Source organism: Rhinoderma darwinii, chromosome 9 (genome assembly GCF_050947455.1).
Source record: "Rhinoderma darwinii isolate aRhiDar2 chromosome 9, aRhiDar2.hap1, whole genome shotgun sequence".
Lineage (NCBI taxonomy): Eukaryota > Metazoa > Chordata > Amphibia > Anura > Rhinodermatidae > Rhinoderma > Rhinoderma darwinii.
This window is the reverse complement of record NC_134695.1, coordinates 71047696-71062072: the sequence shown is the minus strand read 5'-3', so window position 1 is coordinate 71062072 and position 14377 is coordinate 71047696. Positions and strand designations below refer to the sequence as shown.

At 36.4% G+C, this 14377-nt stretch overlaps 1 protein-coding gene across 5 annotated transcripts in view; it reads left to right on the top strand.

Moving 5' to 3' along the window:
- Nucleotides 1–12534, top strand: part of ANO5 (anoctamin 5) — an 80316-nt gene extending 67782 nt beyond the window's left edge. For all 5 annotated transcript variants that reach the window (XM_075838108.1, XM_075838106.1, XM_075838107.1 and 2 more), the window contains 4 exons: nucleotides 9175–9380; nucleotides 10275–10456; nucleotides 10799–10904; nucleotides 11513–12534. In XM_075838108.1, coding sequence (XP_075694223.1) covers nucleotides 9175–9380; nucleotides 10275–10456; nucleotides 10799–10904; nucleotides 11513–11737 — 719 coding nt within the window. In that variant the 3' untranslated portion in view covers nucleotides 11738–12534. The remainder of the gene's footprint in view (nucleotides 1–9174; nucleotides 9381–10274; nucleotides 10457–10798; nucleotides 10905–11512) is intronic.
- Nucleotides 12535–14377: the final 1843 nt, after the last annotated feature.

The following is a 14377-nucleotide window of genomic DNA, read 5'->3' as shown; positions in this document are numbered from 1 at the left end:
TACTATAATACTGCTCCTATATACAAGAATATAACTACTATAATACTGCCCCTATATACAAGAATATAACTACTATAATACTGCTCCTATATACAAGAATATAACTACTATAATACTGCCCCCTATATACAAGAATATAACTACTATAATACTGCCCCCATATACAAGAATATAACTACTATAATACTGCCCCCTATATACAAGAATATAACTACTATAATACTGCCCCTATATACAAGAATATAACTACTATAATACTGCACCCTATATACAAGAATATAACTACTATAATACTGCCCCCTACACACAAGAATATAACTACTATAATACTGCCCCCTATATACAAGAATATCACTGCTATAATACTGCCCCTATATACAAGAATATAACTACTATAATACTGCCCCCTACACACAAGAATATAACTACTATAATACTGCCCCTATATACAAGAATATAACTACTATAATACTGCCCCTATATACAAGAATATAACGACTATAATACTGCTCCTATATACAAGAATATAACTACTATAATACTGCCCCTATATACAAGCATATAACTACTATAATACTGCCCCGTATATACAAGAATATAACTACTATATTACTGCCCCCTATATACAAGAATATAACTACTATAATACTGCCCCCTATATACAAGAATATAACTACTATAATACTGCCCCCTATATACAAGAATATCACTGCTATAATACTGCTCCTATATACAAGACTATAACTACTATAATACTGCCCCCTATATACAAGAATATAACTACTATAATACTGCCCCCTATATACAAGAATATAACTACTATAATACTGCTCCCATATACAAGAATATAACTACTATAATACTGCCCCTATATACAAAAATATAACTACTGTAATACTGCTCCTATATACAAGAATATAACTACTATAATACTGCCCCCTATATACAAGAATATAACTACTATAATACTGCCCCTATGTACAAGAATATGACTACTATACTACTGCTCCTATATACAAGAATATAACTACTATAATAATGCTCCTATATACAAGAATATAACTACTATAATACTGCCCCCTATATACAAGAATATAACTACTATAATACTGCCCCCTATATACAAGAATATAACTACTATAATACTGCCCCCTATATACAAGAATATAACTACTATAATACAAGAATATAACTACTATAATACTGCCCCAATATACAAGAATATAACACTATAATACTGCTCCTATATACAAGAATATAACTACTATAATACTGCTCCTATATACAAGAATATAACTACTCTAATACTGCCCCCTATATACAAGAATATAACTACTATAATACTGCCCCTATATACAAGAATATAACTACTATAATACTGCCCCTATATACAAGAATATAACTACTATAATACTGATCCTATATACAAGAATATAACTACTATAATACTGCCCCCTATATACAAGAATATAACTACTATAATACTGCCCCTATATACAAGAATATAACTAATATAATACTGCCCCTATATACAAGAATATAACTACTATAATACTGCCCCTATATACAAGAATATAACTACTATAATACTGCCCCTATATACAAGAATATAACTACTATAATACTGCCCCCTATATACAAGAATATCACTGCTATAATACTGCTCCTATATACAAGACTATAACTACTATAATACTGCCCCCTATATACAAGAATATAACTACTATAATACTGCCCCCTATATACAAGAATATAACTACTGTAATACTGCCCCTATATACAAGAATATAACTACTATAATACTGCCCCATATATACAAGAATATAACTACTATAATACTGCTCCTATATACAAGAATATAACTACTATAATACTGCACCCTATATACAAGAATATAACTACTATAATACTGCCCCCTACACACAAGAATATAACTACTATAATACTGCCCCCTATATACAAGAATATCACTGCTATAATACTGCTCCTATATACAAGAATATAACTACTATAATACTGCCCCCTACACACAAGAATATAACTACTATAATACTGCCCCCTATATACAAGAATATCACTGCTATAATACTGCCCCTATATACAAGAATATAACTACTATAATACTGCCCCCTACACACAAGAATATAACTACTATAATACTGCCTCCTATATACAAGAATATCACTGCTATAATACTGCCCCCTATATACAAGAATATAACTACTATAATACTGCTCCTATATACAAGAATATCACTGCTATAATACTGCCCCCTATATACAAGAATATAACTACTATACTACTGCCCCCTATGTACAAGAATATAACTACTATAATACTGCCCCTATATACAAGAATATAACTACTATAATACTGCCCCTATATACGAGAATATAACGACTATAATACTGCTCCTATATACAAGAATATAACTACTATAATACTGCCCCTATATACAAGCATATAACTACTATAATACTGCCCCGTATATACAAGAATATAACTACTATATTACTGCCCCCTATATACAAGAATATAACTACTATAATACTGCCCCCTATATACAAGAATATAACTACTATAATACTGCCCCCTATATACAAGAATATCACTGCTATAATACTGCTCCTATATACAAGACTATAACTACTATAATACTGCCCCCTATATACAAGAATATAACTACTATAATACTGCCCCCTATATACAAGAATATAACTACTATAATACTGCTCCCATATACAAGAATATAACTACTATAATACTGCCCCTATATACAAAAATATAACTACTGTAATACTGCTCCTATATACAAGAATATAACTACTATAATACTGCCCCCTATATACAAGAATATAACTACTATAATACTGCCCCTATGTACAAGAATATGACTACTATACTACTGCTCCTATATACAAGAATATAACTACTATAATAATGCTCCTATATACAAGAATATAACTACTATAATACTGCTCCTATATACAAGAATATAACTACTATAATACTGCCCCCTATATACAAGAATATAACTACTATAATACTGCCCCCTATATACAAGAATATAACTACTATAATACTGCCCCCTATATACAAGAATATAACTACTATAATACTTCTCCCTATATACAAGAATATAACTACTATAATACTGCCCCAATATACAAGAATATAACACTATAATACTGCTCCTATATACAAGAATATAACTACTATAATACTGCCCCCTATATACAAGAATATAACTACTATAATACTGCCCCTATATACAAGAATATAACTACTATAATACTGCCCCTATATACAAGAATATAACTACTATAATACTGCCCCTATATACAAGAATATAACTACTATAATACTGATCCTATATACAAGAATATAACTACTATAATACTGCCCCCTATATACAAGAATATAACTACTATAATACTGCCCCTATATACAAGAATATAACTAATATAATACTGCCCCCTATATACAAGAATATAACTACTATAATACTGCCCCCTATATACAAGAATATAACTACTATAATACTGCCCCTATATACAAGAATATAACTACTATAATACTGCCCCCTATGTACAAGAATATAACTACTATAATACTGCCCCTATATACAGGAATATAACTACTATAATACTGCCCCCTATATACAAGAATATATCTACTATAATACTGCTTCCTATATACAAGAATATAACACTATAATACTTCTCCTATATACAAGAATATAACTACTATAATACTGCCCCTATATACAAGAATATAACTACTATAATACTACCCCTATATACAAGAATATAACTACTATAATACTGCCCCTATATACAAGAATATAACTACTATAATACTGCCCCCTATGTACAAGAATATAACTACTATAATACTGCCCCCTATATACAAGAATATAACTACTATAATACTGCCCCCTATGTACAAGAATATAACTACTATAATACTGCCCCCTATGTACAAGAATATAACTACTATAAGGGCGGGTTCACACATAGCGGAATTTCACTTAAATTCCGCTGCGGACACTCCGCAGCGTTAATCCGCAGCGGAGCCGTTTCTCCATTGACTTTCACTTTAATTTAGCAGTGTTCGTTTACACGATGCGTACAATTCCGCTGCGGAGCATAGGCTGCGGAGCGGAATTTGGTGTCCGCAGCATGCTCTGTCTGTTGCGGAGCAGTGGCGGACTGGTTGCGGACTCATGGCGGAATTTCTCCATTGACTTCAATGGAGAGTCAAAATTCCGCAATGAAGTCCGCAGATCTTATGTGTGCTGCGGAGCGTATTGTTTTTACTACCATGACATTTCTTCATTCTGGCTGGACCTATGTATTTCTAGGTCTACAGCCAGACTGAGGAAGTCAATGGGGCTCCCGTAATGACGGGAGCGTTGCTAGGAGACGTCTGTAAATAGTCACTGTCCAGGGTGCTGAAAGAGTTACGCGATCGGCAGTAACTGTTTCTGCACCCGGGACAGTGACTACCGATCTCAATATACATGTATGTGTAAAAAAACATATAAGTTCATACTTACCGAGAACTCCCTGCGTCTGTCTCCAGTCCGGCCTCCCAGGATGACGTTTCAGTGTAAGTGACGGCTGCAGCCAATCACAGGCCAAGCACAGGCTGCAGCGGTCACATGGACTGGAGCGTCATCCAGGGAGGTCGGGCCGGATGCCGAAAGAGGGACGCGTCACCAAGACAACGGGCGGTAAGTATGAATTTCTTTGACTTTCACTAGGGAAAGTGCTGTCCCTTCTCTCTATCCTGCACTGAATAGGGAGAAGAGAAGCACTTTTCCTGCAGTCCGCAGCGGCCAGTCCGCATCAATTTTCTGCACATTTTGTGCAGATCCGCTGCAGAATCTGCAACGCAGATTCTGTGCGGCATTGATGCGGACAGTTGCGGAGGAATTCCGCCATGTGTGGTCATGCCCTAATACTGCCCCTATATACAAGAATATAACTACTATAATACTGCCCCTATATACAAGAATATAACTACTATAATACTGCCCCCTATATACTAGAATATAACTACTATAATACTGCCCCCTATATACAAGAATATAACTACTATAATACTGCCCCCTATATACTAGAATATAACTACTATAATACTGCCCCCTATATACAAGAATATAACTACTATAATACTGCCCCTATATATAAGAATATAACTAGTCTAATACTGCTCCATATATACAAGAATATAATACTGCCCCCTATATACAAGAATATGACTACTAGAATACTGCTCCCTATATACAAGAATATAACTACAATAATACTGCTCATATATACAAGAATATAACTACTATAATACTGCCTCTATATACAAGAATGTAACTACTATAATACTGCCCCCTATGTACAAGAATACAACTACTATAATACTGCCCCCTATATACAAGAATATAACTACTATAATACTGCCCCCTATATACAAGAATATAACTACTATAATACTGCCTCCCATATACAAGAATATTACTACTATAATACTGCCTCCTATATATAAGAATATAACTACTATAATACTGCCCCTATATACAAGAATATAACTACTATAATACTGCCCCCTATATACAAGAATATAACTACTATAATACTGCCCCCTATATACAAGAATATAACTACTATAATACTGCCTCCTATATACAAGAATATAACTACTATAATACTGCTCCTTATATACAAGAATATAACTACTATAATACTGCTCCTATATACAAGAATATAACTACTATAATACTGCCCCCTATATACAAGAATATAACTACTATAATACTGCTCCTATATACAAGAATATAACTACTATAATACTGCTCCTTATATACAAGAATATAACTACTATAATACTGCTCCTATATACAAGAATATAACTACTATAATACTGCCCCCTATAAACAAGCATATAACTACTATAATACTGCTCCCTATATACAAGCATATAACTACTATAATACTGCTCCCTATATACAAGCATATAACTACTGTAATACTGCCCCCTATATACAAGAATATAACTACTATAATACTGCCCCCTATATACAAGAATATAACTACTATAATACTGCCTCCTATATACAAGAATATAACTACTATAATACTGCTCCTATATACAAGAATATAACTACTATAATTCTGCCCCCTATATACAAGAATATAACTACTATAATACTGCTCCTATATACAAGAATATAACTACTGTAATACTGCTCCTATATACAAGACTATAACTACTATAATACTGCCCCCTATATACAAGACTATAACTACTATAATACTGCCCCTATATACAAGAATATAATTACTATAATACTGCCCCTATATACAAGAATATTACTACTATAATACTGCTCCCTATATACAAGAATATAACTACAATAATACTGCTCATATATACAAGAATATAACTACTATAATACTGCCTCCTATGTACAAGAATACAACTACTATAATACTGCCCCTATATACAAGAATATAATTACTATAATACTGCCCCTATATACAAGAATATAACTACTATAATACTGCCCCCTATATACAAGAATATAATTACTATAATACTGCCCCTATATACAAGAATATAACTACTATAATACTGCCTCTATATACAAGAATATAACTACTATAATACTGCCCCTATATACAAGAATGTAACTACTATAATACTGCCCCCTATGTACAAGAATACAACTACTATAATACTGCCCCCTATATACAAGAATATAACTACTATAATACTGCCTCCCATATACAAGAATATTACTACTATAATACTGCCTCCTATATATAAGAATATAACTACTATAATACTGCCCCTATATACAAGAATATAACTACTATAATACTGCCTCCTATATACAAGAATATAACTACTATAATACTGCCCCCTATATACAAGAATATAACTACTATAATACTGCCTCCTATATACAAGAATATAACTACTATAATACTGCCCCCTATGTACAAGAATACAACTACTATAATACTGCTCCCTATATACAAGCATATAACTACTATAATACTGCTCCCTATATACAAGCATATAACTACTGTAATACTGCTCCTATATACAAGAATATAACTACTATAATACTGCCCCCTATATACAAGAATATAACTACTATAATACTACCCCCTATGTCCAAGAATATAACTACTATAATACTGCCCCTATATACAAGAATATATCTACTATAATACTGCCCCTATACACAAGAATATAACCACTATATTACTGCCCCCTATATACAAGAATATAACTACTATAATACTGCCCCCATATACAAGAATATAACTACTATAATACTGCCCCCTATATACAAGAATATAACTACTATAATACTGCCCCTATATACAAGAATATAACTGCTATAATACTGCCCCTATATACAAGAATATAACTACTATAATACTGCTCCTGTATACAAGAATATAACTACTATAATACTGTCCCCTATGTACAAGAATATAACTACTATAATACTGCCCCCTATGTACAGGAATATAACTACTATAATACTTCCCCCTATATACAAGAATATAACTACTATAATACTGCCCCTATATACAAGAATATAACTACTATAATACTGCCCCTATATACAAGAATATAACTACTATAATACTGCTCCTATATACAAGAATATAACTACTATAATACTGCCCCCTATATACAGGAATATAACCACTATAATACTGCTCCTATATACAAGAATATAACTACTATAATACTGCCCCTATATACAAGAATATAACTACTATAATACTGCTCCTATATACAAGAATATAACTACTATAATACTGCCCCTATATACAAGAATATAACTACTATAATACTGCCCCTATATACAAGAATATAACTACTATAATACTGCTCCTATATACAAGAATATAACTACTATAATACTGCCCCCTATATACAGGAATATAACCACTATAATACTGCTCCTATATACAAGAATATAACTACTATAATACTGCCCCTATATACAAGAATATAACTACTATAATACTGCCCCCTCTATAAAAGAATATAACTACTATAATACTGCTCCTATATACAAGAATATAACTACTATAATACTGCCCCTATATACAAGAATATAACTACTATAATACTGCCCCCTATATACAAGAATATAACTACTATAATACTGCCCCCTATATACAGGAATATAACCACTATAATACTGCTCCCTATATACAAGAATATAACCACTATAATACTGCTCCTATATACAAGAATATAACTACTATAATACTGCCCCCTATATACAGGAATATAACCACTATAATACTGCTCCTATATACAAGAATATAACTACTATAATACTGCCCCCATATACAAGAATATAACTACTATAATACTGCCCCCTATATACAAGAATATAACTGCTATAATACTGCTCCCTATATACAAGAATATAACTACTATAATACTGCCCCCTATATACAAGAATATAACTACTATAATACTGCTCCTATATACAAGAATATAACCGCTATAATACTGCCCCCTATATACAAGAATATAACTACTATAATACTGCCCCCTATATACAAGAATAGAACTATTATAATACTGCTCCCTATATACAAGAATATAACTACTATAATACTGTCCCCTATATACAAGAATATAACTACTATAATACTGCCCCCTATATACAAGAATATAACTACTATAATACTGCCTCCTATATACAAGAATATAACTACTATAATACTGCCCCCTATATACAAGAATATAACTACTATAATACTGCCCCTATATACAAGAATATAACTACTATAATACTGACCCCTATATACAAGAATATAACTACTATAATACTGCCCCCTATATACAAGAATATAACTACTATAATACTGCTCCTATATACAAGAATATAACTACTATAATACTGCCCCTATATACAAGAATATAACTACTATAATACTGCCCCCTATATACAAGAATATAACTACTATAATACTGCTCCATATATACAAGAATATACTGCCCCCTATATACAGGAATATAACTATTATAATACTGCCCCCTATGGACTATTATAAGTAGTGCTATTTTCGTGTTTGGGGTGAGTGGCTGTAGATATTATTGTATTTTACACTTTGGCTGCCTCTTATTTTCCAGTTATCCAGTTTGGGTTCATCACTTTATTTGTGGCCTCCTTTCCTCTGGCTCCGCTCCTCGCTCTCCTGAATAACATCCTGGAGGTTCGTGTTGACTCTTGGAAGTTGACCACGCAGTTTAGACGGCCATTTGCAGCGAAGGCTCACAGCATCGGGGTCTGGCAGGAGATCCTGAACGGCATGGCCATATTATCCGTCGTGACTAATGTGAGTATTCTGGGCAGACTCTGTCGGTTGGTTTTGCAATCTCGTTCTCCCCAATCTCTCCTGCATGGGATGGCACCCCTTGACAAGAGTAGATGTGGGCACCTCATTGATATTTTACTATGGAGCCCCCTATGTACATGTCTTCCAGCGCTGATCACATATGTGTTGACCTCCAGAGTCACGTGGTCAGACTTACAGTTGGGATTTGACGGGGTCCCGGTGGCTACACCACCTGGTATGTGGCATCCAGGGGCTACAGACCTGTACAGATCTAGTCTTTTTGCAGCAGTGCATTTGCTTCAATTGTATCCAATCTAGGCAACTCTGTCAGCTAAATACTACTGATCGTTTGCTACAATGTTTCAGTGCAGGTAAAATGTATCCGCCTGGAGTTGATTGTTCAGTTAGCGGCGGAATGTTTGAATTGGATACAATTGTAACAACCTGTCTGCTGCGAGAACTATTAGATCTCAATGTTTTTCTATTCACTGACCGCAAGCCGAGATCTTGAAAATGTTGGTGAATTGAAACACAAAGTGTACTGGAAACTTGCAGAACTTTTTATTATACTCCTATTATACTTTTATTTACATGAGACCTTTATGCACACGGATGTATTATGGTTCCTTATAACTTTGGGGTTGTGGAGTCGGAATAGGGCGCACACGTGTTTTTGTGACCCTACTGTACCTTGTGTTTCATATGGCGGTCACCTGATGGAGGTATTCTGTCTGATGTATGGGGACGGAGTCTCTGCAGGGAGGGGTCTCCACGTTCCGCTCTATGGTTTTGCAATTTGCATTAACCCTAAAATCAGGAACCCCCTTCACTATGAACAGACCCCGCTCCCGTATTTCCTACACCACTATTTTGCGTTGCTTTCCTCTATTTCAGGCTTTTATCGTTGCTTTCACCTCGGACATGATCCCGCGCTTGGTCTACTACTACGCCTACTCTGATAACCAGGCGTCTCCCATGTCGGGATATATCAGCAGCAGCCTCTCTGTGTTTGACGTTTCCAATTTTAATAACATCAGCATGCCGCTGGAAAACGAGATGAACATCACAATGTGCAGGTTTGTCACTTGTTTGGATCACGGCCATCAAACCCCACAAAGAAGGCGATTCTTAGCCATTTTAGAATAGTGCAAATAATTCTCGTGTGTCTAAAGTCACTGATGTAACGCCCGGATATACCCTAATATTACCGAGCCATGTCCTCCAGCTTATATACAGCTGCTTCAGGCTTGTTAACCTCTTAAAGGATAAAGATCATCAATATATGGGGCCGGGCTATATAGTAAATGACAATTTCAGTGTAAGAACAGCGCCATCTGCTGGCTGGATTTGCTAATGACTGGTAATTCCTGCTCATTGTCTCCATTATAAGCTCAACTTTTTGTATTTTGTTTTCACAGGTACAGAGATTATCGCTACCCTCCAGACCACGAGAGGAGATACTTACACACCATGCAGTTCTGGCACATACTAGCGGCAAAGATGGCATTTATCATCATTATGGAGGTATGATCGGGGTCCTAGTAATCAGAGGTAGTTATACGAAAAATGGGATTTCTTTATAGTACACAGCAAAAAGAAAATGAATACATAAAGTGGGCAGAATTCTGGCCCAGGGCCTGGAGGGCATTTTCCCCAAACAGGACCACACTAAATGTCATATTATTGTACAAGGTGACTCCACCTAAAATACTGAACTCCCCCATCATAAAGGGGTTGTTAACTGTGGCCATTTCCAGCTGACGTGAACATCAAATCTTCATTTGAATAAATCCCACTTGACTTTTCCTACATAGGACATGGAAATGGAGGGTAATCGTAGAGAATCCCTTTAAGAGATGTCGGCTCAGGTCAACTTAGAAAACGGCAATTACGAAGCGCGTGGCTTCAGATTTGTAAATCCGAAATCCTGGCATCACTTCCTCCCGTAGTGGGTCGACTCGTGCGGTTACGTAGAGCTCCCCTCAAATAACGAGCGTGTTTTACAAGCACCCGTTTCTGGAGAGCTGGGTGACAACCCCCAAGGCTGAGCTCCTATATGTCATGGTGGTTGTCACCCAGCTTTCCTGAAACCGATAAAACAAGTCTTAATGACCTTCTTACTCATCTTTCAGCATGTCGTGTTTGTGGTCAAGTTCTTTGTGGCCTGGCTGATCCCCGATGTCCCATCCGAGGTGAAGGCCAGAATCAAACGGGAAAAGTACCTGACGCAGAAGATTCTTCACGAGTACGAACTGTGCAAGTTACGGCAAAAGTTGTGCGAGAAGGACAACTGCGTGGAGGTGGCCAAACAAGTCGTAGCCACGGAAGGGAAAGTGCAGCTCTCTGCCGCCATGTAGCCGTTCCTCCGCTGCACCCTGGGACACTGCGCGCTCAAGCCATATCATAAAGCCACGTTACTTCTGTGTGTTTTGGCGTAGCGGGCAGGACGGAGCAGAGGGCGCCCTATTCCACGCTGCCTGGGGCTCTATAAAACATTCAACTCGTCCACTATGGCTGCTGCCAGTTCTGGGGCTGCGGATAAATACAGGGACCCCAGTCCTGCTGTTTTATCACACTGCATTACCTGATGAGTCATTATAGTAACCTGCTTGCCAGTTAGTGGGTATGAGGCAATGGGGTATCCTAGGGGGCCACAGGACAATAATGTGTTTTGGTTTTTTTCTTCAAATTGAGGCAAAGATCTGCTTCTTTATGCAAATTAATTGCAATTTTTTTAATGATACATTATTATCTGTGACTTCATTCACTTACGGTTCCACCTCCACAGTTCTGTCCCGCTCCTTGTACCGCCTTCAGTTTTGCCAGATATTTTAAAGGAGAACGCTCATGTGTTGCCTATAACCTTACAATGTGCTGTGTACATTTACTTATTAAAAGGCACTATCATCAAATATCATTTTAGCTCGGTTAAAAGAGCAAAGTATTAGAGGTGCGGGGGATTTATTTTTAGTTTTTATCTTTCATGCAATGATTGTTTTATGTTTGTGCTTTTTGGAGGCAGTCCTCACTGGTATTGTGTCCTAACCGGTCTGCACAGCATGAGGGGGTCTATGGCCTGTCCTCTCTCTTTTCGCTGTGTCGGCTTCTACACAAAGCTTCCCTTTGCTAATGTTCTTGTGAAAGCCGCTTATCTTGGCTCAGGCAGCACAATAGATCTGTTATTCTGTCATTAATCCTTTATTAATGATAATGAATGGTTAATATTTATTTCACTGTATGCTGTAAAACGAGATACCGGTCTGAGAATATTTGTAATTGTGCTGACATCTAGTGGCCAGTGTGAAAATTGTAATTTTACACTGGTTAAAAAAACCACTGCAAAAATACTTTAACTATGTCTTGTCACTTTGATGATAGTGTGCCTTTTAATATTCTGTGCAATATATTGTATTGTAATGCATGACCTTGAATAGTCCCTATTTTTAATGGCACCTTTCTATTGTCATTTTTCTTACATTGTTGGTGTCGCTGTGATCTGCAAAAAATCACATATAAGCTCAAAGGAAAACTTCTGGTAAAATTGATAGTGTTATACTTCGGGCAGGACCTAAGGGGGGGGCGGAGCATGACACAAGGATACAAAGAGACCGCCCCTTTCATGCTCCGCCCCCTCAATGCAATATGTCAGATTTGTGTCCATTTAACTTTAAGTGAGCAAATGTTTTGTTTTATTTTATTTTTTATCATACACAGTACAGAAATATATATAATTTTTTTTTTTTTTTAAATTGGCCCCAATGATGGACTTTGATTTTATTTTTTTTATTTTTTTTTCAGGGAATGATTCACTTTTTTGAATTATTTTTTTTATAAATCCACATATCGTTCTTTGTAGCCGTCAGTGTTGGTTTACAGGATTCCGGCCATGTGACGGGTCTTATTATTGGTGGTGATTAACCACAATGTGACACGTGGCGCACTGACTGTATACGTGGCGCAGCCATCTGTATGTGGATGCCGGAGTGCGGTCGTCGTTCCGGCGGTTTTACGCTTTACCCTGTCCTACCTCCCGGAAGTGCTTTATTATATTCTCAGACCTTGATTATTATGAAGAAATCTGCAGCGTCGACTGTTCTCACGAGACGGTTCTGTTTTTATTTCTATTTAATATAATGTTTTTTTATAAAATGTTTGTTTTTTAGATTTATGCCAACAGTCCTGTGTGTGTCGTGTGTGTGTGTGTGTGTGTGTCGTGTGTGTGTGTGTGTGTGTGTGTGTGTGTGTGTGTGTGTGTGTGTGTGTGTGTGTGTGTGTGTGTGTGTGTGTGTGTGTGTGTGTGTGTAAGTCCTGGCATCTGTTCTATATTGTAAGGCCTGAGCTACGGGTGATATTTAATGGTGCGCGAATGGCAGCCATAATTTACCTGTCTGCAACGGACCCACAAATGCAAAGAGCAGCGCAAACTTGGCGGGTGATTGCCGGGTCCCCATAAGTTCCTGGATAGGACTACTCCCCAGGGACAAAAACAGGGCCACATAAAAATGTCTGCCGCCGTTCTGCTTAGTGGCCGGGGGTCGTCTGAGGGTCTTACATTTATGTGCGCCATCAATGTCTATAATTATTGTTAGGAGTTGGGTCTGTATCGTCTATTTCGGGGATCAGCAGCCTTCAGCACTCCAGCTGTTGAGGAACTACAACTCCCATCATGCCCAGACAGGCAAAGGCTTCATTATCCCAGCCAAAAGCTGTCCGGGCATGCTGGGAATTGTAGTTTCTCAACAGCTGGAGTAGCCAAGGTTGCTGACGCCTGATCTATTCACTCCTGTCTTTGCAGCAGTTCTTTACTTTGGTTGGTGTAGCCAGGCCCCCCTCCCCCACCCCCCTCCCATCACCTCCATAAACCCTCATAAGACATGGAAACGTAATACAGCCCCATATATAAACCAAGTCCCGTATACTTGTCAGTATTTACCCTGTTTATTCAGATGTCTTGCCCTTGTGAAGTATTTAATTTCAAGAAAACTGCACCTTCTATA